The sequence below is a fragment of the Syngnathus scovelli genome, chromosome 3, assembly GCF_024217435.2.
Source record: "Syngnathus scovelli strain Florida chromosome 3, RoL_Ssco_1.2, whole genome shotgun sequence".
NCBI classification, from domain to species: domain Eukaryota; kingdom Metazoa; phylum Chordata; class Actinopteri; order Syngnathiformes; family Syngnathidae; genus Syngnathus; species Syngnathus scovelli.
The window spans coordinates 17068618-17093857 of NC_090849.1; the positions used below are offsets into that span (position 1 = coordinate 17068618).

General features: G+C 42.8%; 3 protein-coding genes across 4 annotated transcripts; all 3 read right to left on the reverse strand.

The window, feature by feature from the left end:
* Nucleotides 1–675: 675 nt before the first annotated feature.
* epg5 (ectopic P-granules autophagy protein 5 homolog (C. elegans)) lies at nucleotides 676–15867 on the reverse strand. 2 transcript variants are annotated; one of them, XM_049762302.1, is made up of 45 exons: nucleotides 15307–15867; nucleotides 14501–15106; nucleotides 14033–14293; nucleotides 13754–13952; nucleotides 13453–13589; nucleotides 13251–13358; nucleotides 13109–13182; nucleotides 12807–12915; nucleotides 12215–12329; nucleotides 11968–12118; nucleotides 11722–11883; nucleotides 11489–11646; nucleotides 11190–11341; nucleotides 10954–11094; nucleotides 10727–10888; nucleotides 10524–10646; nucleotides 10181–10443; nucleotides 9943–10083; nucleotides 9710–9854; nucleotides 9425–9622; nucleotides 9230–9337; nucleotides 9046–9168; nucleotides 8803–8969; nucleotides 8449–8685; nucleotides 8238–8361; nucleotides 7998–8142; nucleotides 7583–7754; nucleotides 7345–7507; nucleotides 7120–7262; nucleotides 6862–7018; nucleotides 6419–6613; nucleotides 6135–6348; nucleotides 5576–5760; nucleotides 5284–5491; nucleotides 5134–5209; nucleotides 4846–4949; nucleotides 4612–4787; nucleotides 4152–4373; nucleotides 3872–4081; nucleotides 3490–3634; nucleotides 3164–3406; nucleotides 2872–3085; nucleotides 2424–2642; nucleotides 2225–2339; nucleotides 676–2160 (listed from the first exon to the last, which is right to left on the reverse strand). In XM_049762302.1, exons 1-45 carry the CDS (start codon nucleotides 15352–15354, stop codon nucleotides 1978–1980), a joined length of 7701 nt encoding a protein of 2566 aa, XP_049618259.1. In that variant the 5' UTR covers nucleotides 15355–15867; the 3' UTR covers nucleotides 676–1977. The 2 variants fall into 2 exon arrangements, with proteins under 2 accessions (XP_049618259.1, XP_049618258.1); XM_049762301.1 differs by having other exon boundaries at nucleotides 2872–3406.
* Nucleotides 15868–16397: 530 nt separating this feature from the next.
* LOC125994460 (protein limb expression 1) lies at nucleotides 16398–20780 on the reverse strand. The gene is made up of 6 exons (XM_049763795.1): nucleotides 20136–20780; nucleotides 19652–19857; nucleotides 17928–18068; nucleotides 17721–17816; nucleotides 17570–17647; nucleotides 16398–17494 (listed from the first exon to the last, which is right to left on the reverse strand). The coding sequence occupies exons 1-6, from the start codon at nucleotides 20215–20217 to the stop codon at nucleotides 17024–17026; spliced, it is 1074 nt and encodes a 357-aa protein (XP_049619752.1). The 5' UTR covers nucleotides 20218–20780; the 3' UTR covers nucleotides 16398–17023.
* Nucleotides 20781–20918: 138 nt separating this feature from the next.
* riok2 (RIO kinase 2 (yeast)) lies at nucleotides 20919–24614 on the reverse strand. The gene is made up of 10 exons (XM_049763794.2): nucleotides 24434–24614; nucleotides 23758–23896; nucleotides 23552–23668; nucleotides 22962–23137; nucleotides 22760–22848; nucleotides 22485–22676; nucleotides 22310–22402; nucleotides 21782–22201; nucleotides 21556–21655; nucleotides 20919–21444 (listed from the first exon to the last, which is right to left on the reverse strand). The coding sequence occupies exons 1-10, from the start codon at nucleotides 24497–24499 to the stop codon at nucleotides 21283–21285; spliced, it is 1554 nt and encodes a 517-aa protein (XP_049619751.1). The 5' UTR covers nucleotides 24500–24614; the 3' UTR covers nucleotides 20919–21282.
* Nucleotides 24615–25240: the final 626 nt, after the last annotated feature.

Genomic DNA, 25240 nt, shown 5'->3' on the forward strand with positions numbered 1-25240 from the left:
GAGTCATCAGGCCCTCTTCACCTGTTGGTCTTCACGCGCACACACACACATTCAGTGTGGAAAAAAATTAAAATCATCAGCTGTCTAAGGTTAAGGATGAGTTCTGCAAACCGATTCTTCAAGTTCCGTGGTTACAACGCAAAATACTGAACTGCTCCGTAATCCATGTGTTCGATAGTGGTTCAGACAAAGGCTGTATCGTACACAATTGTTTGTGCTCCATGAAAGTCTAGGACCAACAATCCCTGATCTGATGCTGGGTTTCCATGGTGACACCGGGACGTGCTAGACAGTGATGTGTCTGGCAGGAGGGATTGTCTCGTTTTTAAAAATGTGTTTGGATGAAAACACGTTATGTGCTTCCCAGCGTGGCCAAGTTACATAAATTGGGCATACATCATCGTATTCCTCCACCACCTGAGCTGGAAGATAAGTAGACAGAAGGTTGTTAAGAGCGCCAGACAGACACTGCATAACAGCATGTGTGGGACGGCGGCAGGAATGAAAGCATGTACAGTACCCCCTCCTCTTATTTCTTTCTTGGATACGCATCCTCGCCTCCTCCTCTCTCACTTAATATCCTTTGTGTAACCATAGAGACCATCGCAGCCTCAAGTTGTGTCAGACGAGGACACTTAACGTATGCGCACGTGAGCCTTGCCTCACACACACACCTTTCTTATATAAAGATGATTTATTTTGCAGTTTGGACACCACCAGGGTTGCTCCTGGAAAAAACAATATGCTTTCTCTCTTGACATGCAAGGATTGTTCCTGCTTTCTCTACCCAACGCTGAAGGAAACAGCAGGTGTGAGACGTTCGGTCCTCGTCGGCTCATTTCTTATCACTGACTCATACAAAGAAATGCATTAACAGTCACCGCATGACACACTGTGAAATGTGAACATAAGAAAAATAAATGTGTAAATCTAAACGTAAGATCTTACATAACACCATTTGTGTGCGCATGTATGATTTTTCAAGGGGCTCGTGGTACATTATGAGCACTTATGTAGTTTTTTTTTTTTTAAATCAAACTTGAAACTACACCATTATGATAATCATGCAAAAAGAGGAGGAAAAAAATGTTCGTAGTGGGAAAAAAGCTATCAAGGATTATTACAGCCACAATGAAAAGAAAAATGTAGTAAATGTTAAGAAAAAGTATGAGGAAAAAATCTTGTATTTTTTTTTCAAAGGGAAAAAAATATTACAATAAAATTCCTAATTTCATGAACAAATTCCCATATGAACTCTCCTAATATCTGCCAAATGTATTCATTGGATAATATACAGATGAGTTTAGCACGTGCAGTTAATTCCCAAGTTTGTTATTACACAATCGTATTGAAAGTGTAATAATGATGGTGCTGATTGTGTTTTATTATTAAGCATAATTAAAATGTAATATCATCAACAATTCATGTCTTAACATGTTTATACCTTGGCCAGGAATACTCCACAAGTAATAATGTAAAATATATTAGTTTCCTGTAATATAACTTTATTCGTAGAACACTTGGGCTTTTTTCTCTCAAACTTTTGTTTCTTTTCAGTGTGGCCATTAATATTCTTAGAAAGCACTTTTGGTTTAACATACTTCAAAAAGGAAGCAGTCTTTAATGTGAAATGTAACCGAGGCTCTACTTTGTGGGTTTTCTCCCAAAAATATTTTTGTTCGGTATGTCCTTCAGTTTCCTCCTCTCTTTGTGTTTTTTTGTTAGATCTCCTTTTGGAAGTGTCTTGAATTGCGATCTTGCATCAATAAATACTCCATGATGATCAATAGATGAGTCACTAAAAGATGAAAAAGTCTGGATCAGAGGAACTAAGTGCAAACAAAGGGGTGCAAATAAAAGGGATGTTTGAGACGAAGGCCACTTAACAGCAATCCCAATTTCTGGATCATTGTGCTCCATGTGTCCCCCTCCAAAATAATGTCCTCCCATCAGGCAGCATTTGTGTCCAGGTCAATGTCAATGCAAAATGTGCAAGTATCTGAGGTCAGGGTAGAGCAGGTTTGTCAGCAGGGCCAGGAATCGAGGTCCATCTTTGAGACAATGCCCTGGGTAGCGGATGAACTGAAGGGCTTTTTTCAACGAGTTTTCCAATTCAGCGTAGTACTTATTGCTGATCATGGCTTCAAGCATTGCCAACATCTGCAGAAAAAAATTGTATATTAATAAGGGGATAATTAAAGAGTCTAAAAGGCATACTGCCTACCTGCTGTGCTTTTGCAGAGGGTTGCAAGTCAGTAGTAGGCTGAAGTCGGAGCTCATTTTCCGATGCTACCTGCACGGAGAGGAATGCTGCCAAGCTGCGGACCACCACCCTAAATCTAGATGCACACCACAGTTTGCCTTAGCAGCACTCTTATCGTAGCCTCCAAAAGTTTGATTGTTATACCGCTTAGAGAGCTTACTTGTTGGAAACAGGGGACTTCTTCCCGAGACCTATGGCCCCGAGTAGTCCAGAGTTGAGTCTTTCTTCTCCGAGCTGAAGCAGCCTGTTTTGCAACCTCAACAGACCCGTGACCACCCCTGGTAATTCACCGTGGCCCGCTTGAGGCTGCAGCTGCTCCAGTGACAGATTCAGTGCTTTGTGCCACCACAGAAACAGCTTGGCTTCATTACCGGGCCCGCTTGAGACACATAATATGTCATGTTAAATGACGCATAGGGCTTACTTTATAAAATTCATAGTGATTTAGAAGCCAAATGCGAAAGTAATGAAAATTAGCGTCGCTATGCTGGCAAGTCGAGTTAATGACTAAGGGCATGTAAATTAGCAGTTTTCTGTATCTCTGTGCAAACAATTTGTCTGACCACGACACGTCATACCAAACAGGTTTTGCAATGAAACTCGCAAACCTGGGAAGAACCTGGTTGGTCCATGTGTTGATGAGAGCCAGGGTCTTCCTCTCATTGGCTGCCGTGTGTTCGGCGTTAAGGCGCTGCAGAATGAAGGCATAGAGCGTGAGGAAGCTGCCTCCTGATTGGCTCTCAGAGAGAAAGTCTTCCACTGTGAGCTCGGGCACTTGCAGCGATGCCAGCACGGGACCCCAGCCGACACACTCGTCGTCAGCTGAGCAAAGAAACGTGATGTTACATTCAACACAAAGTGGACAATTAAAGCCAATAGGAGTTAAGTTTGCTCCCTCACCGTGATTAAAGTGGGCTGTGATGCACGCCTCCATGATTCGTGTCATGTGACTCACTGAGGCCAGACAGTTGGAGCAAGCAGTGAGGAGAGGCAGAATCGGAAAGCCCCTCCCCTTCTTCTCCAACCAGGTGATGACACGAACTGCGAGGGCTTCGCCTGCGGGGACGCCGACTCCATTGAGCACAGCCAGTGCGGCGCTGAAAAGGCTGCAGAACGCCATGTGCCTCTGCTCCAAACCCATTTCTGTGGTTTGGGGGGGGGATGAGAAAGAGCCAGATGGAGCCAGAGTACCTGATGAAGATGTTTACAGAAGGACATGAGCTCACCTGGTGGGCTAAACGTGACAATGCTTTCCAACAGCGTCTCCAGCTGTGTCTCCAAGATGCTCACGCTAATGCTGCCCGCTTGCTCCAGAGCCATTAAACACTGCACACACCAGCACACGTACGCGGCCGCCTTCTGCGTCTCCTCCTAGCACGGACAACATCACATTTTGCGGTGATTGATTGACGTAACTCGCCAGAAAATAAACTTATGGAGGGAGAACAAAACAAGCTGCACAATGGGTCAGTTGTCTGGCCGCACATGGAGAAAACCAAGTGCTGCTTAAAAACAGTAAAAAAAAATAAAAGTCTTGTTTTTTTCACCGCATGTAACTCCTGTAATGGATCACCCCAGGTTGTCAGTGGGTTTATGAAACTAACTTACCGTGTGAGCGGCTTCAAAAGGGCAGGGGTGAAGTCCAGCAGCACTACGCAGTGATTTCAGCAACAACTGAGATGCAGAATCTGTGTTAAGAAGCAGCGAGGGAGTGTAGTGAGTGTTGACGTATCCCAGAACCCCTTGGTAGGATGACAGATCCAGCTGGTGCCAAGGCAACGATGTGCATTGGATCAACAGATTGAGAAGCGGGGAGTCCTGGAGAAAGAGGGACACATTATAAATTGCTGTCATGCCTTAGTTGGGATTAGTTGGAATTTTGTATCACCTGTTGGCTGAGGAGCGGCTCCTCTTTTGCCAGAAAAACCAGCATGTATAACAGATAAACTAGCATGGCGTGCGATTCCTTCTTCTGAACGTCCACACTGGACTGAAGGCTTACGGATTCTGTGGGTGGGTGTAAGTAGTTGCTGAGGACGCTGATCCAGTTGACTTCACATAGAATCTCCCCCATAAACAAAAAGCAGCTTTTGGGACTTCCTCTCTCCACCTGAATTGACAAATGAAAATCAGACTTTTTTTTTTCTCCACCCACAGATGGCTGTGCATTATATATTTAACCCTAGCAGTGTGTCATTAGAGCGCAAGCATATGTCATATCAAAAATAACTCACAGTGAGTCATGAGTTGCTCAGATTGAAGTCAGAAACAAGAAACATCAGGAAATGAGTTTGGGGAAGATAAATGCAGACAATATGTTAATGTACAGGGCGAGACGAGGGTCTCACATTGAAGAGCTTCTCCATAAGCAGCGTGTCGGGATGCAAGTATCTCCACGGCAGGTTGCGCAGGTGAGAGTGGTGCAGGTACAACAGGTACTCTGGTGTCCGTGGTGAGGTGCAGCTCTCACAGTACTGCATCACACTAAGCCACAGGACACCTCTCTGACCGGGCAATAGGCGGTCTGCAATGCAAACAGTGCAGTTAGATATCCAAACGGAAGAACTGGCTTGGAGACCCACCTTTGAATCTCTGATGCAGTCTGTCGGTGGTTTGAGCATAGAGGCCGACCAGACATCCTGCTTCAGCCGCATCCGTCTCCAGCCATGGATAGCACTTGAGATTGCTGTAGCGAAAAACAGCGTGGTGAGTAAAAATGAAAGAGGATAACCGTGACCGCACGAATCCCCCAAAATAACTACAGTTGTTATCCTGTACTTGTATCGGTTTGCTGTAGATGTGACTGAGAAGGATAGGCAGCATGGAAAATGGCCGCTAATTGCAACCAAATGTAAACGAGCACTACATACCTTCCATCTTCAGCGTTCAGGGGGAAGATCCAAGGCTTGAATAACTTCACAATTTTACCGTGTAAGTCATGAAGACCTGTGAGAGTGCCGGACTCGTGTTATGATGACATAACAAACCGTTGTGTTAAGTGAATTATAATTGTGACTCACTTTTCAATATTCTATTGCTGCCCACTGAGTCTCTGGCACAGTTGCTGAGTGACACGCTGCTTAGACAGCTGACCAAATAGTCCCAGAAAGAAACAACCTCAGTGATGTAAGGAGACCAGGCAGAGTAGAGGCCAAAACTACGCAGGTCAGGCTTGCTGAGACGACTGCGCAAGAAATAATCACTAATCCAATCTATTGTCTCATCCACCTGTCATGAACATAACAAACATGAAACAAAGGCAGGCTTTATGAGATATGATTTTGTGTTGAAACCAACAATTTAGGTGTTTACCTGCTGAGGAGAAAGGGTGATTGGTGATCTGTGGGGAGAACCTGGCGATGCCGAAGCGCGGGCAGAGATGTCGCTACCGAAACCTTGGGCGGGTTTGTTTTTGCCGCCGCGGGTTGGAGGTGAGCAGCCGAGCACTCGCATCGTCACCTTCCAGCATTCTGGACTCAGTAACTGGTTTGAGGAGCCTGGTAAGAAAAAAAGGTTTAAGAAAAATGACAAAAAATCTTGGGGGGGGGGGGTGTCACGATATTCCATGTCTTGAATGTTTTGCAAGAGTGAATGATGAGTGGATGACAGTACTTCAATGGGATGATGTGTGCTTTGTCTAGTGCAAACCATGCAAATGAGATAAAAGGCAAATATTAATACACGGGATAGGAAAAACAAGAAAGTCTCTGTTATGACTCACAGACAGTAATGAAAATCTTTTTACCATTTGTTTTGTAGGCTCTTGTGTAAACCAACTTGATTTAAAATGATAGCTGACAAATAGGAACCTTTTTACCCAGTCTGAGGAGACTACCTGACCTTGACTACCGTGCAAAAGAGACGCACTTACTGGTCAAGAGCAGACGCAGACAATCGCTGTAGTGGTCTGGGAAGCGGTAGCGTAAAAGTGAGGTCCAGTGTTTGGTGAAAAGGTGAAAAGGGGTGAGAAGTTCCGATTCGGGATCTCGGCCGCAGACACAAAGACCGCCGTGGACTAGCTCTAGCAAACGGGTCCGCTCGGGAAAGACGGGATGTGCATCATTCAGCCAGGCCGACAAATCAAACTGAAAGATGATGCACAAGGAAAGTGAAATAATCACAGCGGTGGTTGTATTTTGAGATGTCTCCACAAACCTTGGTGAGCAGCATAAAAATGACATCTGCACTATCAAGGTGTAGTGACGTCACCACATCTTGGTAGAGGAAGACCAGCTGGGCAGGGGCTGCATTAGGCGTGAAAAAAGGAGATATGAGAGGGCAAAGACGTCTTTGCTCCAAGATGGTCTTCAGCACGCGGCTGCATTCTTCAGCGTTGCCCTGGATGAACACCTTGAAAGAAAAGAAGACAAAAGGGGTTCATAGTTTCACTTTTTATGACCTCAGCCAGGAATGTTGTTTTTGCATTGTGGGTTTTTTTTAGAAGAAAGAATTTACTACCACTTCATGAATATGCGTGAGGTGGGTTGTGTTATAATCGTTGGCACAAGTCTGAATGCGATTCTTAGCGTTATCACTAGTTTAGCACTATTGTAAACACACGGCTAAAGCAACGTGTGTGTGAGTGTGCGTGTGTATACCTGTCCTAGTATCTCCACACATGAGGAGAGATATTGGCGTGTCGGTGGATGACGTAGTGTGTCTTCACACACATAAGAGACCACCTTATAGAAGGCTGACACGCCCACTTGCTGCACTGATGGGGATTTTTGTGATTTGTACATGTTCACCAGAGCTCTGCACACAAAATAAATTCCATCAAAAAACCAAGCCATCTTTCTCCAAATGTTGCTTTTGGTTGTTGTTTCAGACTACATAGCTGACGTGATTATATTTACGTGATAAAGTTCTCTGTGTGGACAGCAGCTTCAGCCAGGCTTTGAGGTGGCGGAGCCATGGCATCAGTTTGAAGGTTCTTGATGTCCCTTCTCAGTGACGTTATTTGAGTTTGCACTGCCTCTTGTCGTTGGACGCACTCACACTGCACGATTAAAACACACAGATGAACAATTCAGCCCAAGACGTCTTCAAATGCTTCTGCAGCGAAGTGACGGTGGTCATACCGTGACGGTGATGTTAGCTGGACCCTGGCATGGTTGCCCTCCCCTGCCTTTACATTCAAGGGTCATGGTCACTTGCTCTGGGCGGTTCTTGTAAAGCAAGGGAAGAGTCTCCAGAAGCTCCTGTTCCATCGCCACTTGCTGGGCTTCACGTGATACTGCAATCCTGACACACCACAGCAGCACCTTAGGTTGGCATTGTGCCATTCCCATTTTTCCGTGTTTTAAGGTTTTAAGATACCTGGCTTGGTCCTGCAGTATGCTGAGGTCCCGCTGCAGCAGTTCAGCGGCAGCTTTGGAGTCAGAGAGACATACGCTGGAAACTTCTGCCACTGGGGATTTCATGTGTTGGAGCTCAGGAGGTGGACGTGGAACTGGATGCTTCTTCAAATTGGACTGGATGCGCTCCTTTGCTGCAGAACAAGACAGATGGATGGACAGAGTCAGCGAGCGACAGAGACAGAGACAGACACACACACATTGTGAGAAATGTGAAGTTTTGTTTCAATATTTTTGGTGCTATATCTCAAACCAAATGAAGAAATCAAGTTGGTGAACAGAACTGACTAAACATGCTATCTGTAGTTAAGAATGTTTAGATTTCATAACTGAGGTTCTACTTCTGATGGGCAATAATTTGTACTGCTCTTTTATACCATTGCTGAGACTTGTATAGTCCGTGAAGTTGGAGTTTTGGCTTTGAAGAAAAAATGGCTCGCTCTGCACCTTCTCCCACAGGGACAGAACCTCTTTCTTGTCATACTGCAGACGCTCTTGGTCCACATACTCCAGCCACAGTTCCTGAACAATTGCAGTAGATTTTTGAAGGTATAATGTTTAAAAGGTGTTTATAATATTGATGCTTAAATATTTTACTCAATAAGTATGAGACAGACCTGTTGCTGCTGCATAACCTGTGCAAGTCTGTGTGGTTCATATTCGGGAGGAAGGGAGGGAAGATAAACTTCCTGCTTCTGCAGAGTTTCATCATCCAGCCACACGGCAAAAACACCAAACAACCTGCAAAAGAAGACATTATTTTGGTTTTCGGCTAAACGACAGTGAGAAATTGACAATTGAAAGTATCAAGTGAAATAGGTGACCTACCTGACCAACTCTGTGTGTAACTGAGGTGAGGTGAGGTAAAAGCGTGAGGGGCTGCCAAGATGTTGGTTGTCTTGCTGGTCCACTGAGGCCGTGCGTGTCGGGGGCACTTTCAAGGCCTGGCTGGCAGCGTGGTGGAAATCAGATATGGTTTGGATTCTCTGTCTCAAATCTTGCAGCAAAGTGGCTTGAGAGGAAGCTTGGAAGAATCTCCGTCCAATGCATCCAGCTGCAGCCATTCTGGAGGGCACATAAAGCATTTCCTTGAGTCCTTGAGCAATGAGTCAACGTCCACTTAACAAAAAGTTATTTTGCATAGTTGCAAAAGCTTACGATTGATATATGTGAGCATCATACCCATAATCAGGACCAGGCTGCCTGAGGTACAGCTGTAGGAACTTCTGCCAAACCAAAGGTACCAGGGGGTGGTCAGGGGGCGTGGCTAAAGCCTGCCAGGCCCAACGGTACACTTGTAGCCGCTGCAAAGATGGGGTGACTGGCAACTTCAGCCTCTGCTGGGCTCTCTGGCTCAGGCAAATCAGTTTATAGCATGTTAGATCAAAGGTCATACATCCAGTCTGATCTCATTCATTTTTGTACCTTCAAGGCTTGTTCTGGAGAGATATTGAGTTCTGACAGGAGCTCATTTTCAACACAGCGCCTGAGCTGAGAGTCTTCCTCAAATGTGCCCTCCATATTAAGCACCAACCAGGCAAACCAAACCTGTCAACAACCAGTGAGATCAATAACTTCTGTGCAAACTCTTGTGGCCACGGAGCCTTACCTCTGCACTCAGTGATTGGCCCTCTATGAAAGAAGGTGTAGCGTTTCCAGCAATCCAGCCAACCAGAGAGGAGAGCAGACCTCGATCTCCATGGTAACCTAAAGCATTCTGCATGAAGCATTTAAAGCATGGCATTACTAACATCTCATTCCCCAGTTGGATCAGACATTGAATTCTGACGGCTGACGTAAAAACCTTATGTAGTTGGTGCAGGAGCTTAAGCAGACAATCCTCCTGATGATGTGTGAATGCAGCACAGCACAGCTGATCCATGAGGAACAACACTGTTTTGTCCCGGTACCACAAGTTCTGCTGTGTCAAAATCCCCACCCAAAACTCCAGCACGGCTGCAGCGCCAACGCAACTGGGCTGCGAACTCTCAACCACATGGCTCTGGAGGACAAACATACTTGCGTTTATTAATGATGGATGGAATATTTTCGATAGCTACGCACAAGAAAGGTTTTGCAAATAATTCACCTGAATAACACTGTTCAGCAGTCGGACATTGTCTCCATAGGTTGTTCCAGTGAGGAGTGGTGCTACCCGGTGTGTGACTTGCTGCGTCACACCCTGAGGACATACGCTGTCGTACTGCAAGAACAACTGAATGCAACTTACAAACCTGGCGTGAACAGAAAAAAAAAAACGTCAATGTCACTACCAAATAGTTAATATGTGTGTTTAAAAAAAAAAAGGTGCATTTTGTTTACTGAGAGTTGTTGACAAGGTAGAAACTGAGCGGATAGATTTGAGGAAGGATGGTATCCAGAAGATGCACAGCAGCTCGCAGGTGGCGAGACTGAATCAAACTCTTCAACAAGCTGACACCATCAGTGCAAAAGTGCTCCAGGCTGATGGGGGGTAGAAAAAAAACAAAAAAACATCAAGCACGTAGATTGATTTCATTCAGTGACCCGCAAACATAATTATGAACGCACGTGTCCATACCTATGTCCAACTGTCGTCATGGCGATCGACAGGTATGCCCCAATGGGAATGCCTGCTTTTACAGCTCGAAGAACAGAGTGCATGCTGGGAGAATGTGTTAATTCCGCAGGTGGTACTGTCACTAAAGCAGGTACTGACCAGGCCCCTTTTGGGTTCTGTGCATTGGCATGAAGCTTTAGCCTTAGTAAAAGCTGCCACGCCCATTGACTGAAAGACGCTTCAGGGGACACGCCTAAGCGAAGGACACTCGCAAGATAAGACACCTGAAGAGGAGGTGGGGAGAAGTTCTCATCGGTGAAAGTGTTTCAAAATCAAGTAGAGTGGATCTCTGACAATGAGTTACCTGTTTAATCCCTTCTGATATCAGGCCACTGTAGGGTTTGTCAGTCAGGTACTTTTGATAGGCCTCAGCAACCAGCAGAGCCACCTTACTGTGGAGTGATGATGACAAAGCCAAGGTTCCGTCCTAACAAAAAAAAAAACCCTGGCCAGGTCATTTCAAAGCTAAAGTGGACACGAGACATTTTGGGAAACCTTTGCAAGCACCTCTGAGTATCCCCAGTTCAAACCCTCCAGTATAACGCATGCCAGACGATTCTCCACAGCCGATAGAGGATGCTGGAGCAACCACGCTCCGATCACACATATCTCCTCTGGTTCTGGATGCCACAGGCTCAGAGGAAGCTCTTTACACAAGTAGAGTGCCACCTAACAAACACAGAGGGGGTTGAGTTTGAGACCTGCACTGTACATATCGTCCTCTCGGAACTCACCATGCCCACAGCTTGGATGGTTTCTCTCAACCTCTCCAGAAGCACAGAGATAATGTAGGGATGAGCCGATGCTATTGTAGCCAACAACTCTCTTCCAACTTTAGAATAAATTTCTCTGGTGGACATGCTCACGTAGGACACCTGTAAACAAAACAAACGATTTTGTACTTAGGTACGTTTATAGATGAATGTAACTCATGTGATCATAGAAAGGAACTGAGAACTTCTTGTCACACCTGGTAGATAAGCAAAGTGACGGTTGTGACGAAGGCAGGATCCGAGTACTGAGTGGGTGTGGCCATGTGCGCCAGTGCAGTCAGGAGGGAGATACCATCAGAGCTGTTCACCTCGCACAACCACAGCTCAAACCTGTCCTGGTGTTCTGGTTCTGTAACAAAGATGGTTAGGCCGGGATCACCAGTGGATCTCGTTTCAGGATCTCCCATGAGAACCTTTGGTTTTATACACGGCCGAAACCAGGTAGTATTATGGAACACTGTAAACATTCCTATCACATTTTGGCTTGCTTATTTACCTCTTAGAGCCTGAATGCAGGACTGTGCGTCACTAGAATGACTTAGCGTTTCCAATCCTGCTGTTTCGGCACACTGCATCACATAAAGGATTCTCCAAAGCATGGAGCTGGACAAAGTCCCGTATGGCATCTCAGACATGAATAACCAAATCCCCAACCTGTGAGAAAATAGTAAAGGAGTAGGAATTCCTGTTTCTTTTCCTCAAAAGAAGATCTTGAGAATAGTACCACACCTCTTATTTTTGAGGACATGAAGAACAGCCCTGAGGAAAAGATGATCGTATTCCACCTGCAGCTTTTCCAGAGGCAAAGAGTGGACATGAGAGCTGGATCCACTGGTACCAGTCACACTCGCATATTGTGCCCAGTGATCACTGACGTAACACAGTGTCATCCTGCAAGAGAGAAAAAAAAAAGACTGATGTGATCACGTTTCTGCCAATAATTGCGTGTTATGCGGGTCAATCGACTACACTGACCGTATGATGCGTCCGATTCGTTTCACTAGCTGTCTGTATCGAGCCCTGTTATAGGTTTGTAAGCCAAGGGCGAGAATTTCAATAAGCGAGGAAGCGAAAGCAAACACACGCATCATCTTCTGACTCGAGTACCCCTGAGGCTCGTAGACACCTACAAACAAATGAAAAGAAATCCTGATTTATTAGCCACTAGATTATTCCCCACATTATAGCTTCGGGAGACAAAAGTAAAGGCACAAACATTTACCGTGCTTGCTCATTCCCAGCATGTGTGAATAGAGCTGCCCGAACGGAAACTGGGACATAAAGGTGACGAGGTCGTCTTCACACAGCAGCATCCAACTGCTCTCTGGATCTTCGTCCTAAAAATGAGGACAGCGGATTTGACATTTAGCTTGTCGAAAATACAGCAGCAGATGTGGTACTAAGTCAACAGACTGACATTTACTGGAAATGCACGTTCATTTTTTTTTTTTATCGTTTTGAGTGTGACTCAGCCGACGGGAACAAAGACAAGAACATAATGTCGTTTTGATTGTCTCAACAGCTTGGTACAAACTATTTGTCCAGCAAATATTTCCAATATAAGACAGTCAATGTCCAAGAGGAGTAACAAAAACAGTTATCTCCAAAGTGACACTTTAGCCCAGATAATATATCAATATTTGGTTTAAAGAGTCTTTTAACCTAGAAAAGGCTGCAGTTGGCAGATTTGACCCATTTCCCGTTCTGTGGGATTATCACAAAATGGATAGTTGTGTTGAAAGCAATTCTTTTGCAACAATTTAATTTAAAGCATATATGAAAAATGTAGTTGGCTAGCAATAATCAATAAGTACCTCCTCTCCTCCTTCATCCACAAGCGTCCAGTTGCCTGACTCAGGTCCAGATGAAGCCGAATTAAGGCTCTCACATGGTTTCATATGACTCAAAAACTCAGCGCGGTGTCTAAAGTCAGAACAGAAATGCCATTGGGACATTTTATTTAGTGGGCCAAAAACAATAAGTACATACGTCTCTATTAATCCAAGACATTAACTGTATCATAGCAGATTTGTCCCGGTCCTTATTTTGATGGTTAAAAAACATATTTTTTTTTGTTAATGCTGGGGGGGGGCAGTGTCTTTATTTCTTGACTTACCGAGCAGGCGACATTAGAATTGCTAACGCTTGCATGAAGTCCTGCACTCCACAGGTGTTCTCCCATACTTCAATCTGAGCAGATCATAATGTGGTTAATGTGTTTATGTGATGACTGATAGGAGAATGTTTTCTTTGCCAACCTGAAGAAAAGGGGCAGCCCACTTGCCCACCCCAGCAGGACAGCACAGCAGATGACACAACACAAACAAATGCTCTCCGGGTCCTCCAACATGCAGCAACACTGCCACCTGATGAGGGGGAATCACATCAAAATGCATCAACTGAGCAGTGCAGACGGAATGCACACAAAATGGAGTGTGAGTGTGTCCTGTAAATATTTACCAGCATTTCCAACCAGTGATGGATGTCTGCCTGAAACTGTGTGTCATCAAGGACTTTTCTTGTGAAGCTAAAGAGGACACTGATGGCGTCTTTCAATGGTTGAATGGAACAGGGCTTTCTTTGGCTAGCTGAGCAATCTGATGAGAAAAATACAAGAAAAAAAGACCGTCACGCTGACAACTACTGTTGCTTGCCTGCGTGTGTGTCTGCTTTAATGAGCCGTATGCAACAAAAATTATTATATTCAATTATTATTATTATTATTTCAATTTGAGAGCTCATAAATCTACAATACAATCACCTTTTAATAGGCAGTACAAGTACGATTCCACCTGGAGGCGCGACAGCGAAGCAGTATATGCATGTAAGGCCACCTTCTGATGGAGCAGTTCACTGCGAAGTTCAAAAAGTTTGCTCAGCTCAGCCAGCACGCTCTGATTGAACTCTGCCTGCTGGAAGCGATGGTATCCACACACTTTGGATTGATCCGCGCACACACCCTTTAAGGGAAAAATTCAAATCAATCAGCAAATCATTTTTATCACTTGCTTTACTTATTTGTTGTGGGTTTTCACTGAACCTGGAGTGTTAACTGTTCATCTCTGAAGCTCCACAGGCGATTTTGAGTGCTTTTACAGTCAGACGACTGTGTGTGCAATTGTGCGTGAGACTGAGTCAGCTGTCTGCGACAACGCCAGTAGTTCTGCAGAAGTTCAGCTAATTCGTGGTTCTCCTGTCGAGCCAGCGCGCAGAACTGGGTTGTGCATGCTTCAACGCCTTCGAGCCAAGCTCGCAACCCTCCTCCAGGCTCCCAAACACTCAGCTGCTCCAAAGAGAACGGCTGCAAAACAAACAAATATCATGCTCGTTAATGAATATTTTATCAGAATGATGAGCCAACCAGAGCTTTTTCTCCTCACACATATTTTAACAATGTTGTTTTATTTGGCTAAATAAAAAATAATGAGTAAGGTCAAATGAAAAAGAACCCTACTCTCTAAATAAGGCCAAACGAAGCAATGTTATGGGATGTCGTATGTGAAATTACCTGAACTTCTGTTGTGGTTCTTGGCAATTCAGGATAGAGTTTGTTTTTGGAAAGTTCAGCAACAGACTGCAGAGGCTGCAAACTAGGAGGAGAAGATTCCTGCTCGGCAAGAGCTAAAACTGCAGGTCCTTTCCCACAATTCTTCACAGCTTCTCTGTGAAGCTCTAGCAAGGATCCCTCCTCCAGTGCCGGGACAGATGGGTATAGTGAAGGAGCGCTCGGGACATGTTTGATGTCAAAATGTGTTGAAACACATGACACTTGAGATGTGCCCCGAAGCTTGGACACCAACACGTTTGCGCCCTCGCTTTCTTTCTGTTGTATCTGTTGCACTGAGGCTTGTGCTGTTTGTGATGAACCTGGAGCGGGTTGTAATGTCTCAGTTAATGCAGTTTGTGATGATGTGATCTCATGAGACTCTGCATGCGGATCTAATGCCTGAGCTTTAGTCTCGGAGATAAGAGTGGGCTCATGCTTTTCCTCTTGTGGTTCTTGGTGTGGGAGGCATAAGGGGATGCTGATGAATTCAGAGGTGGAAGCATCATCACAAACGGCTGTGGGGGCAGCAATTATCTTGTCTTCTGTTCTTTTGTGCTTCCTGACCAGCTGAAAACAGAAATAAAACACTTAGAAAATAGATGGCAGAGCTGATCAAGTCATCAGCACAAGTTAATAATGCAGTCCTATATAAGACCTCCATGGATAATTCGTTTGCGGCTTGTATACTGTAATAATGTTATGGCATATCAACTCATAATAAGCCCCCAAATATAATGCAAAAAAGAGAACAAGTACAGATATGCAACCTTTTCACCTACTTTTGCTTTGGTCTTCTTGGGTCGAACGGCTTCCATCTTTAAGCCGTGTCACAACATCCCCAATAAACACTTTTCTGACAGAGTGCAGACAGAATCAACAACCCATCGTTCAAAGATGCAAACGACGTTTTTTTTTCTTTGATAAGCAGCAAGTGTCAGGCTGTGTTGACAAGATAAACACCGACAGGACAAATATTTTTAGAAGGTCGTTGGCCACAATTAAGAAGGCAATCGCCGGCGTGTCTACTTCACAAAGTAGACGTAGAAGATGACAGATTAAAAAAAAAAAAACCAAAAAAAAAAAACCCGATAGAGTTAAGGCTAATCTATGATGCTAACGGGAATCGGCTTGTTTGTTCGTCACGCAGTCTACTTCGACATTAATGGATCTACCAGGAACTCCGATGTCCTTGTTCTGTTTCTCGTGTCATTGAAATAAACAAAAAATCTGATGCAAGCGGCGACATGCTACGGAAGCTTCGTTTGCAGTTCAGTTGTTATTTGTTTTGTTTTTCAGGAACTGTGCTGAGTCACGTGGTAACTCCACCTTACTACGGAAGTCGAGAATGGCTAAACTTATTTTTTTTATAAACAAGCAGTGAAGCTCAACTAGGGAAATATTGCTCAACCGAATCGTGACTATTTTTTTTTCTCGTTGACAAAAAAGAAATAAGTGCCGAAAAAATTTACTATACGTTTATATTGTATACTTTATATTTAAATTCATCCCATAATCGGAAATATGCATCGTTTCAGCAACAATAATGGATAAAAAAAATTATAAACACATCAGGCAATAGAAGACATTAGTGCCATAAACATTATTCATTAATTAAACCTAAACTGCTATCCAATCCATTTTTCCAAGCCAATTCAATTGTTTTCTACAATATTCAAATTAATCGGGGTATACACTTGTATGCACAAATATATTTATATGAATACATATTTGTCAATATTCAACCCTTTATGTAGGATTGGTTATAGAATGGTTGTCCTTGGTGAAGTATTTGAAAAGCCGTTTATTCAACATTATATTTACAGTATCAGTTGGTGGTTTAATTGATGACAAACACGTCTTAAAACATTGTTTTTATTTATTCAAAATTCCAAATAAATCCTGAAACACAAGTAACTACAATCATTATAATGTAAACAGTGACTGACTGAGAGACAGACATTATTTACAGATTTTCCCTTTTCAAAATTGTATTAGATACTAATCTCATCAAATAGAGAAATTTAACTAAATCTCGTGACCTGGTCTCTAAAAACGAGATAATTATGTAATTTAGATCTATAACAACTTCTAAGCTCATCATAAATGGCTTGTCCCCCAACATGTTTTACAGTTGCTTTTGGGATTCATATCAAACATCTACATGTCATAAAAAAAACTAAGTACATGGAACATGGCAGTGAGTTGTTTAGTATACCATAAAGCTGTATAATTTCATTATTCAGCTAAAAGTATACAGTGCAGAGTGCACAGAATGTTAATTCTTACTCATATTCAGTGTGCATCTTATATTATGCATCAAAATGCTCGATTTTTGGCTCATCCTGAATGAAATGAGCACTTAAATATATTGTAACTGCTATTGTGTGTAGTGCTATGTAAATATTTTACAGAATTTAATTTGACATCAATATGGCAACAGAGATATGCAACTCCATGTTGAGAATCTACTGAAATGTTTACATTTCATGTATCCTCGAAATTCTGGTTGAGTGAATGCATGTGAGTGCAAAGCGAGCAGGTTGAGGAACACTCAGAGGGAACGTTCCTACCACAAATTTTACAATCTGCTGGATCTGTGCGTTCATGACGGGTTGGTGATGGACTGCAGGATGACTTTATCGGCACTTCTCTCCCGTGGGAGAACATTGTTAGCAAGGGAACTTGTTCGTCCTTGTTATCATGTGTCTGGCTGTAGACTTCAGGCGCGTGGTGAACATATGCTTGACTGAGAGCCAAGGTGAGAATGCCTGTTTTTTCCTTATAGAAACGAAGCTCGATGCCTCGACGTCGGGCCAGCAGTAGTTCCCTTTGCGCCAACTGCAGCTCTTCCCCCAGTTGACCCGGTGATCTCTGCTCCCGCCCAAGCCAGTCCAGAGCCATGCTACTGCGCATATACTCGTCAAGACCACGCTTGTTGTAATAGGCAATAACACTCTATATGAGAAAACGAGGGGTTTGCAGAAAATATATTACTTGGAAGAGGAGGAAAATGATGCTCTTTTTACATACCTGACGAGAGCATTGCCTTTCTCTAAGGGTTTTTAGGGTTCCATTCCAGTGCAGCAACTGAAAAACTGTCATCATCTCCTGCAGTTGTGCAACAAAAGGGAAACTGTTAACTGAAAAAAAAAAACCAAAAACATGCAGAGCAAGACTTTACCTGGAACTCCAGCATGGTCCTTCCCATGTAAGAGTGGAGAAGCAGACTGTATGTGCCTATATGTGTGTTTGAATCTTTTGCATCTGCTATAGAAACCTGGTTAGAGACAACACAAGTTTCAGATAAATCTTGATGACAGAATCGACAACTTATCTCCTGCTGGCTGAATTCATTTGAAGTGGTGATATCGAATGGGTTAAAACTCACGTTAGTGTCTATGGTGGCCTGTTGCAGACTCTGAGCGATGAACTGAGGGCAGATGCGTCGACAAGGCAGCTCATTGACAAGCGAGTTCATCAGGGCCACTCGGGCAGCATCGCGACGGGCCTCTGCCTGAGTGTTGCACAGCTGGGGGATGAGAGGGAAGGTGTGGGGAGAGAAATGAACTTTCTTTCTCGAGTCCGACACGCTCTTTCAGATATGTTTCCATTTCACACTTGACTGCAAATAATCACAGGATCACAGCTGAAATCTCAAAGGAGAGGCAGCCACAGATAGCTGATCACATGATACTGGAGGCTCCTGTCTGGGTCACGATGCACTACTGAGTGGCATCACGAGATTAGAGTGAGTCATGTTAAACAACATTAAAAGGATTATTTGGCTAGGAAGGCCCATTTTTCACACAAAAAAATCTGGATGTATTGTGTGTGTGTGTGTGTGTGTTTTATAAGAAAAGTGAAACTTGCTTGCATTTTCAAATATATCAATTTGTTTTGAAGAAATCAGTAAATCCTGTACCGCCTCTATAATAATCTGGTCTCATGTCAGTACAGGAACTGGACACAATTTGTACAGTCTAAGTCACTGAATGTTCATCGCTTATAATGAAATGTCTTGCTTCATTAAATATGATATAATGCTGACTATCACAGAACAAATGAAGATCAATGTAACTGCTGTTACACAATTTAAAATCAAATTAGTTCTTTTATATGGTGACAAAATAATTACCGATGAATGAATAGCAATGAATTTGTCTTTTTAATTGAGTTACCTGCAGGAGTCAAATTTGTGCAATACATTTCAAATGTGTTATTGGTCTTGATCTTAAAGGCTTCCAATCGACTATGAACATTATTAAGTGTAATAATATTTAAAGAAAAGTTTGAAAAAAAATCTGCATAAAGACAAACATTTTTAACATCCATCCATCCATCCATTTTCTGAACCGCTCAGTCCCCACGGGGGTCGCGGGCGTGCTGGAGCCTATCCCAGCCGTCATCGGGCAGTAGGCGGGGGACACCCTGAACTGGTTGCCAGCCAATCGCAGGGCACACAGAGACAGACAACCAATCGCACTCACACTCACACCTAGGGACAATTTGGAGTCTTCAATCGGCCTACCAAGCATGTTTTTGGAATGTGGGAGGAAACCGGAGTGCCCGGAGAAAACCCACGCGGGCCCGGGGAGAACATGCAAACTCCACACAGGGAGGGCCAGAGGTGGAATCGAACCCGCACCCTCCTAACTGTGAGGCGGACGTGCTACCCAGTGCGCCACCGAGCCGCCTCATTTTTAACATTTTCATTGGAAATAATGTTGATTGGATAAACACATTGAGGTCGACGTTACAAAATTCAGAATAGTGAATATTTTTAGCTATTAAAACCAATGATTAATTTATTAATCACATTAATTCAATGGTTTTAGTTCCACATTTCCAATGCTTTGTGCATTGATGGAGCATAAACACACACCAGATGATTTATCCAATACCAAAGTAAACATTAATAATTTAAACCTTCATAGAGCACTGATTGAAATATTTTAGGATCAAAATAATTTTGTGGAATTGTTACATATTACTTGTTTATATTTGAATCATTAAAGATTGCTAAAGTTATCTGGAGCACGACAGAGCTGTTATGACGTCATTAAATATGGTCAACGATATACAAGAGAGTGTATTCAAAATTTTCCTACACACCTTATAGTTGCCAAAGCAACTTCCTCCTGGCAGTGTGACATAGCAGACAAAGGGTGGACCGGGGCAAGTAGCAGATTCATATAGGAGCAGGGTTCTTATCTGGCCCGCTGCATCCCTCACAGAACCATCTGGTCCGGGGGAGGATCCCTCTATGTGACCCACTTGCTTCTGTTCCCAGAAGTTATGGAGCATGGCCACTACATTGACTGGACAATTAAAACAAAAGGTGATGTAACCCAGTGGTAAAGTCTGTCCCAGCTTTTTTTTTTTTGGAACATTTTGCAGCCATAATATTCCAAGATAACAATTATTTGCAATTGCCTTTGAGGTGTATTCAATGAAATATTGCTGGTATTATTTAAAACTAGAGTTAAATGTGGGCTTTGTTAAATGTTTAAACGTCAAATGTTTATATGAATATCAATATGAAGATCTCTTAATACATTTCCTGTAACGTTGAACTATAAGTTGAAAGTTTACTCACAGTCTTTTGGGCTGAGCTCAATGTTGTTCTGGGACAAGTAGGACATGAAACTGTCCTCATCTTCCTCTTGATTCATCCTCATTCACGGATTCGGGAAATTTCAGTCCACTCGCCTCATTCACCTGCCATGTCAGAGCAGGATGGCAACATTACAAGGAAATAACTCAAATTCTAATGGCTCAACGCCCTCGTCCTCTCTCCACCTACTAAACCTCATTTCCCCCTTTCCCCCCCTCTTTTGGCTCTGGGTCCAGCCAGTCTCTTATGTTTTTGTTTGAAGCAGACCACCTTTGTCACTCTTGCTGCCAATTAGCTGAGAGGGCCCCCTCACTCTCTCCACACGCAGAGGTGCAGCCCTGGAATGCTGAGCCCCTTCCATCGAGCTGTGCAGCTGGCTAATCCCTGACCGGTAACTTTTAAAGCTGCTTATCGCTGCAAAATCGAACATACAATAACTCGTGAAACTCTTGATATCACTGTCGTGTATTTGCTGTTCACATTTTCGCCACCCCGTTATCATAACGCTGCTAATTTAGTTTGCAAAAAAGTGTGGGAAGGGGCGGGGTTCACCAAAGCACTCGTCCCACAAGGTTTTGGGCCCACTGAGCCTTGGGTCTGAGCTCCATTCATCCTCTTGGAAATGAATAGCCTTTGTTCAAGTAGGAATTCACCCGCTTTCTGAATACGTCCAACTTCTGAGAAAACACTTATTCAACTGCCAGATCCACTTTTTTCTTCATCGCTCAAATTGTCGTGCTAGGATTCGATTGAAATAAGCAACCATTTCCTGCATCTTTCGAGACTATGTTTATTTGTCTAAGTAATTGCTTTGTGTGCGTTACCTTTCATGATTACATTTCCAAACAAAAAGCATTCCGAACATTTCCGATCATTTTAAAGCTTTTCAATACAACATGAGCATATTTTCCTTCAATATTAAATGTTTGAAAAAGACATAAAATACATATTAAGCAATTGTTTGAATGTCGATAGCATTCGTGTCACATAATTTACATTGAATTGTAGGCTGACCACAACAGACATCTGTCTATTCTGGACATAACGGGGCGTTACTGGTCCAAAACAGTTTGTTTAACAGGTGTGACCATGATAACCCTCCTGAGGCAGAGGAGTACCAGACGAGCATTCATCCCCAGAAGGTTGCGCTCTCCAGACTCGACTTAATGTTGTTTTCATTCTCCCGTCTAGATTTGGTAACCAAATTGGCTTCCCCCTTCTGCAGACGCCTCCTCTGTGCCGACTTTTGTTGTTTGGTGAGCTGTCTCCGCACTTTTTGACGGACCACATCCTGCGACACACAATGATTTATGTTTTTTAAATTTTAATAGTTTATTTGTCAACGCAAACTCACGATTGACAGTGTATAGACTTCAGCTTAATTTTTTAAATGTTTACTTACCGGTGGGATCGTTGAGCAGCTTCCTGTGCTGCCCATTGTTCCCTCACTGTCTGTCCTTCTCCTCCTATGTTCTGCCAACTGTAGAAGGCTGTCTGGGTCTCTGCAAGAAAGAAAGAAATGATTGTATCGTGTGACAATTTGCTGAGACTGATGGTGCACACATACTATAAAGAAGCAAGAAAAATGACATACAATTAATGCTAAGTCAACTTTTCATTGTCAGTACCTGAAAGGTTTGAACTCTTTGTTAGATGCAGAAAGGTCTGAGAGTTCAGGGACTTCATCCTCCAGCTCTTCCTCCAAGTCATTCACTATCTTGTCAGTGCTTCTGGCCTCAACATTTGTCTCTTCCTCCCCTTGTCTTTTTTCACTAACCCCCTCTTCTTTTTCACTCTCCTCTTCATCCTGTACATCGTTATTTGTGTCGCCTACTTTCAGGCCCTCGAGTTCCAAAATGGCCTTATTGTAGTCAGTCGCATCCACACTTTGCTCTTCGGTTTCGACTTCATCGCCGGTCTCCTCTTTGTCGCTGTCCTCGTCCTCTTGCTCTCCCTCAGGCCCAACTGGATGAAACACTGCAGCATCTTTCTCCATATCTTTAGTGAAACCACTCGCTGAGACCTCAACATCGAGAGAACATGAGCGCCTGTAAGAAAACAATTTTTTTTTAAACCGAATTGAGAAGGCACTTTATCACCACAGCCAATGTTTAAAGACTTGACAAACTCATTTTAATTTGCCAGTGAAACATTACCTGATATCTTTGAAGGTTGGGAACAGCTCGCTCTCATAACCATACCGTCTTGCAAAGAAATCTCGTATGCATTTGACGTCTCGATCAAAATACCTACAAAGATCACATAATGGAGCAAAAAGGTGATGGCTTTGAATTAGTTCGCAATGAGTTGTTTGCAGGTACAAGCACTTACCATTCAGCATTAGCGTGCGAGGTGGACACCATCTGAGGGAAGTCGATCATTGTTATGTGATCCTGGTCGTCGAGCATCAGGTTGAACTCGTTAAAATCTCCATGAATTAGGCCGTGGTTGGCCAGTTTGACGATGAGGTCCATGAATTCACTGTAGAGGGCGGGTGGATCTTGCAGCTCGTGCACCTGACACCTGATACGGGAATGAAAACAATTGATTTGAAGATTTGGGATGACTGAAGTGATTCCAGAAAGAGGGATGGCTGCTTTCCATACAGTGGATATCCATTGATGAGTTCCATTACAACGGCATGTCTGTTGTAGTCTACAGGCTTGGGTACAGGGAAGCCTCGGTCATAGAGTGCCTGGGGAACGGATGAAAATGACGCAACACATTCAACAACACTTCTGCTGTACGCTGATGATATTCCACATACTGTAAAATGCACAAAACACATTGTGGCAAGGTTTGCATTACCTTCATGTAGGCAAACTCCTTCATGGCAGAGAGACGAGAGAGGTACAGCCAGGACATGTTCTTCCTGTGTTTGTGGTAATCTCTCTTATTCTTCAGATTTCTGAATGAGGTGCGACCTAATCTGTGAAGCTTCAGAGCGTACTGCTCCCCATCCTTATTTGCCACAATATAAATATCTGAAGGAATGAAATGCAAATAGATCAGTTTCAAACAGTATACGTAGGTGCACAACCGTGGAAGCTAAATAATATGCTGTCAAAGCCTAATCACATACTGTCAATACAATAATGCTGAATTTACATACACTGTTAAGCAATATTAGTTTGAGAATTATGTATGCTCAGTATTGTAATTGTAGTTTGTGCTGGTGTACAACAGCTGTACTTCACAACACTAAGAGTGGTTTCTATTTTGTTTACCTCGTGATGCGATGGGCAAAATATTCATAATAAAAAAAGTATTTATATGACCCCAGTAATGTCATTGATTAACTGACTGATATATCACATTACAGTAGGCCACAAAAAAAAAAAGTGGTTAAACCCCTGGTAGCTATTATGGTCAGTGAATGCATCATGTGTAAACTTTACCTGACTCTTTCCCTACACCCATTTGGTTTCCAACTGAGGCAATAACATCTCGTGAGGACAAAGTCTTGAGGGCTAGATAATCATATCCTCCAAAGTTTAACCTGTAACCTTGCACAGCTGAAAAATAATACATAACCCATAAGAACAAAACATACAACAACATTCTTTAAACAACCAAACATGCAAGGTAGAATCATTAAGATTACTCTTTGCGCGTTCATAGACCACAAGTTTATGTTTGACCAGCTCTCGAAGGACCTTGTTGCAGCCACCATGTTTGAGGCTGGCGATGGAAGAGAGGAGACTCACTGGAACAATCTCATGGTTTTTCATCCCCATCTCAACCTACAAGCAGAGATGAGATGAAGTTAATAAAAGCAGACCTATGTTACATTTGTCAGTTATCGGGAAAACAATTTTCCACTGCAAAATACGGGCAACAAATCAGAGTCAGTCAGTTGTTATGACATTTTCAAAACATCCACAATAATGTCATTTGTGGATTTTGTTTTGAGAAAAAATAGGTACAAGTATGCAATCTATCAAGATATTTTTATTACTAATATTTGCATCTTTCATTTTTATTGCTGCTGCAGTGTTGTACAACCTTAGAGTGCCATTTTTCCTAACAACCAACCAACATCCAAAGAGTAATTTCCAGTGACAGTCTTGTTTGTCCTCATATTGAGGTTGAATTAAAACCAGATGCTCACTGGGTTACTTTACAATACTAATATTAATATAAATATAGCAACCGCATAGCAATAACCACAATCACTTCACCGTTAGAAAAATATGTTGCTATAATGTTAAATACGATGGCAACAAAATTAGGCTAGCCAAAGCTAACTGGATAGTATGGAAATTGGAAATATTTATTACCGCAGTGAGCACACGAAAGTCATCTCGAGACAAGTATCTCAACACCACCACATTCAGCTTTCCCATGTTTTAAACGCCAAGTCTGTGTCAAATAATTGGATGAAATAAGTTAAAACAAGTCGCATATATTTTTTTGTAAACACATGGACATGGCGGAAGTAGATTTACGGAAGTTGCGTCATGTTGAGGGAGGGCCCTGAAAGTAGACCAAAAGAAAAGTGAGCGCCATCTCGTGGTAACTGCTTAAATATCAATGTTTTGATCGGATTTGATTTGGCTGCTATGCTGCAGCAATGAAAATTACCTTGAATAATTAGAGCTGAAAAGCTATTCTGTTTGTATTCATATTTAGATTTTTTCTTTTTTGCCTTACTTTTCCACCTAAAATAAAAATATTCGATTCATTTTTCCATTGAACTCTATATAAAACAGACACTAAGTCATAATGATGCTAGATGGCACTGTGACACAATTTGAGTGCAGTACAGTCAGTCCTGGTGTCTTTGTCTCTTCAATGCATTGTCTCAGTTTTAAATCTAGTTTTGAATATCACTTGTGTTGTTTTCATCCACCTGCTGGCTTTTTATTTGATGAATACCCCAGATGGTCTTTCTGATATTTGGCAGTGACGCTTCTCCTAAAACTGCCAGTAAAATAATAAAAAAAAATAATAAGAATAAATCCTGGAACCATTTGGTGATTTAATATTTTGTTTTGGAGGGATCAACAAAAATCCTTCCGCCTATTCCTAAAACATCTTGAATGCACTAAATCTAGCATTCCATATATAATTTCAGATTTTCATCA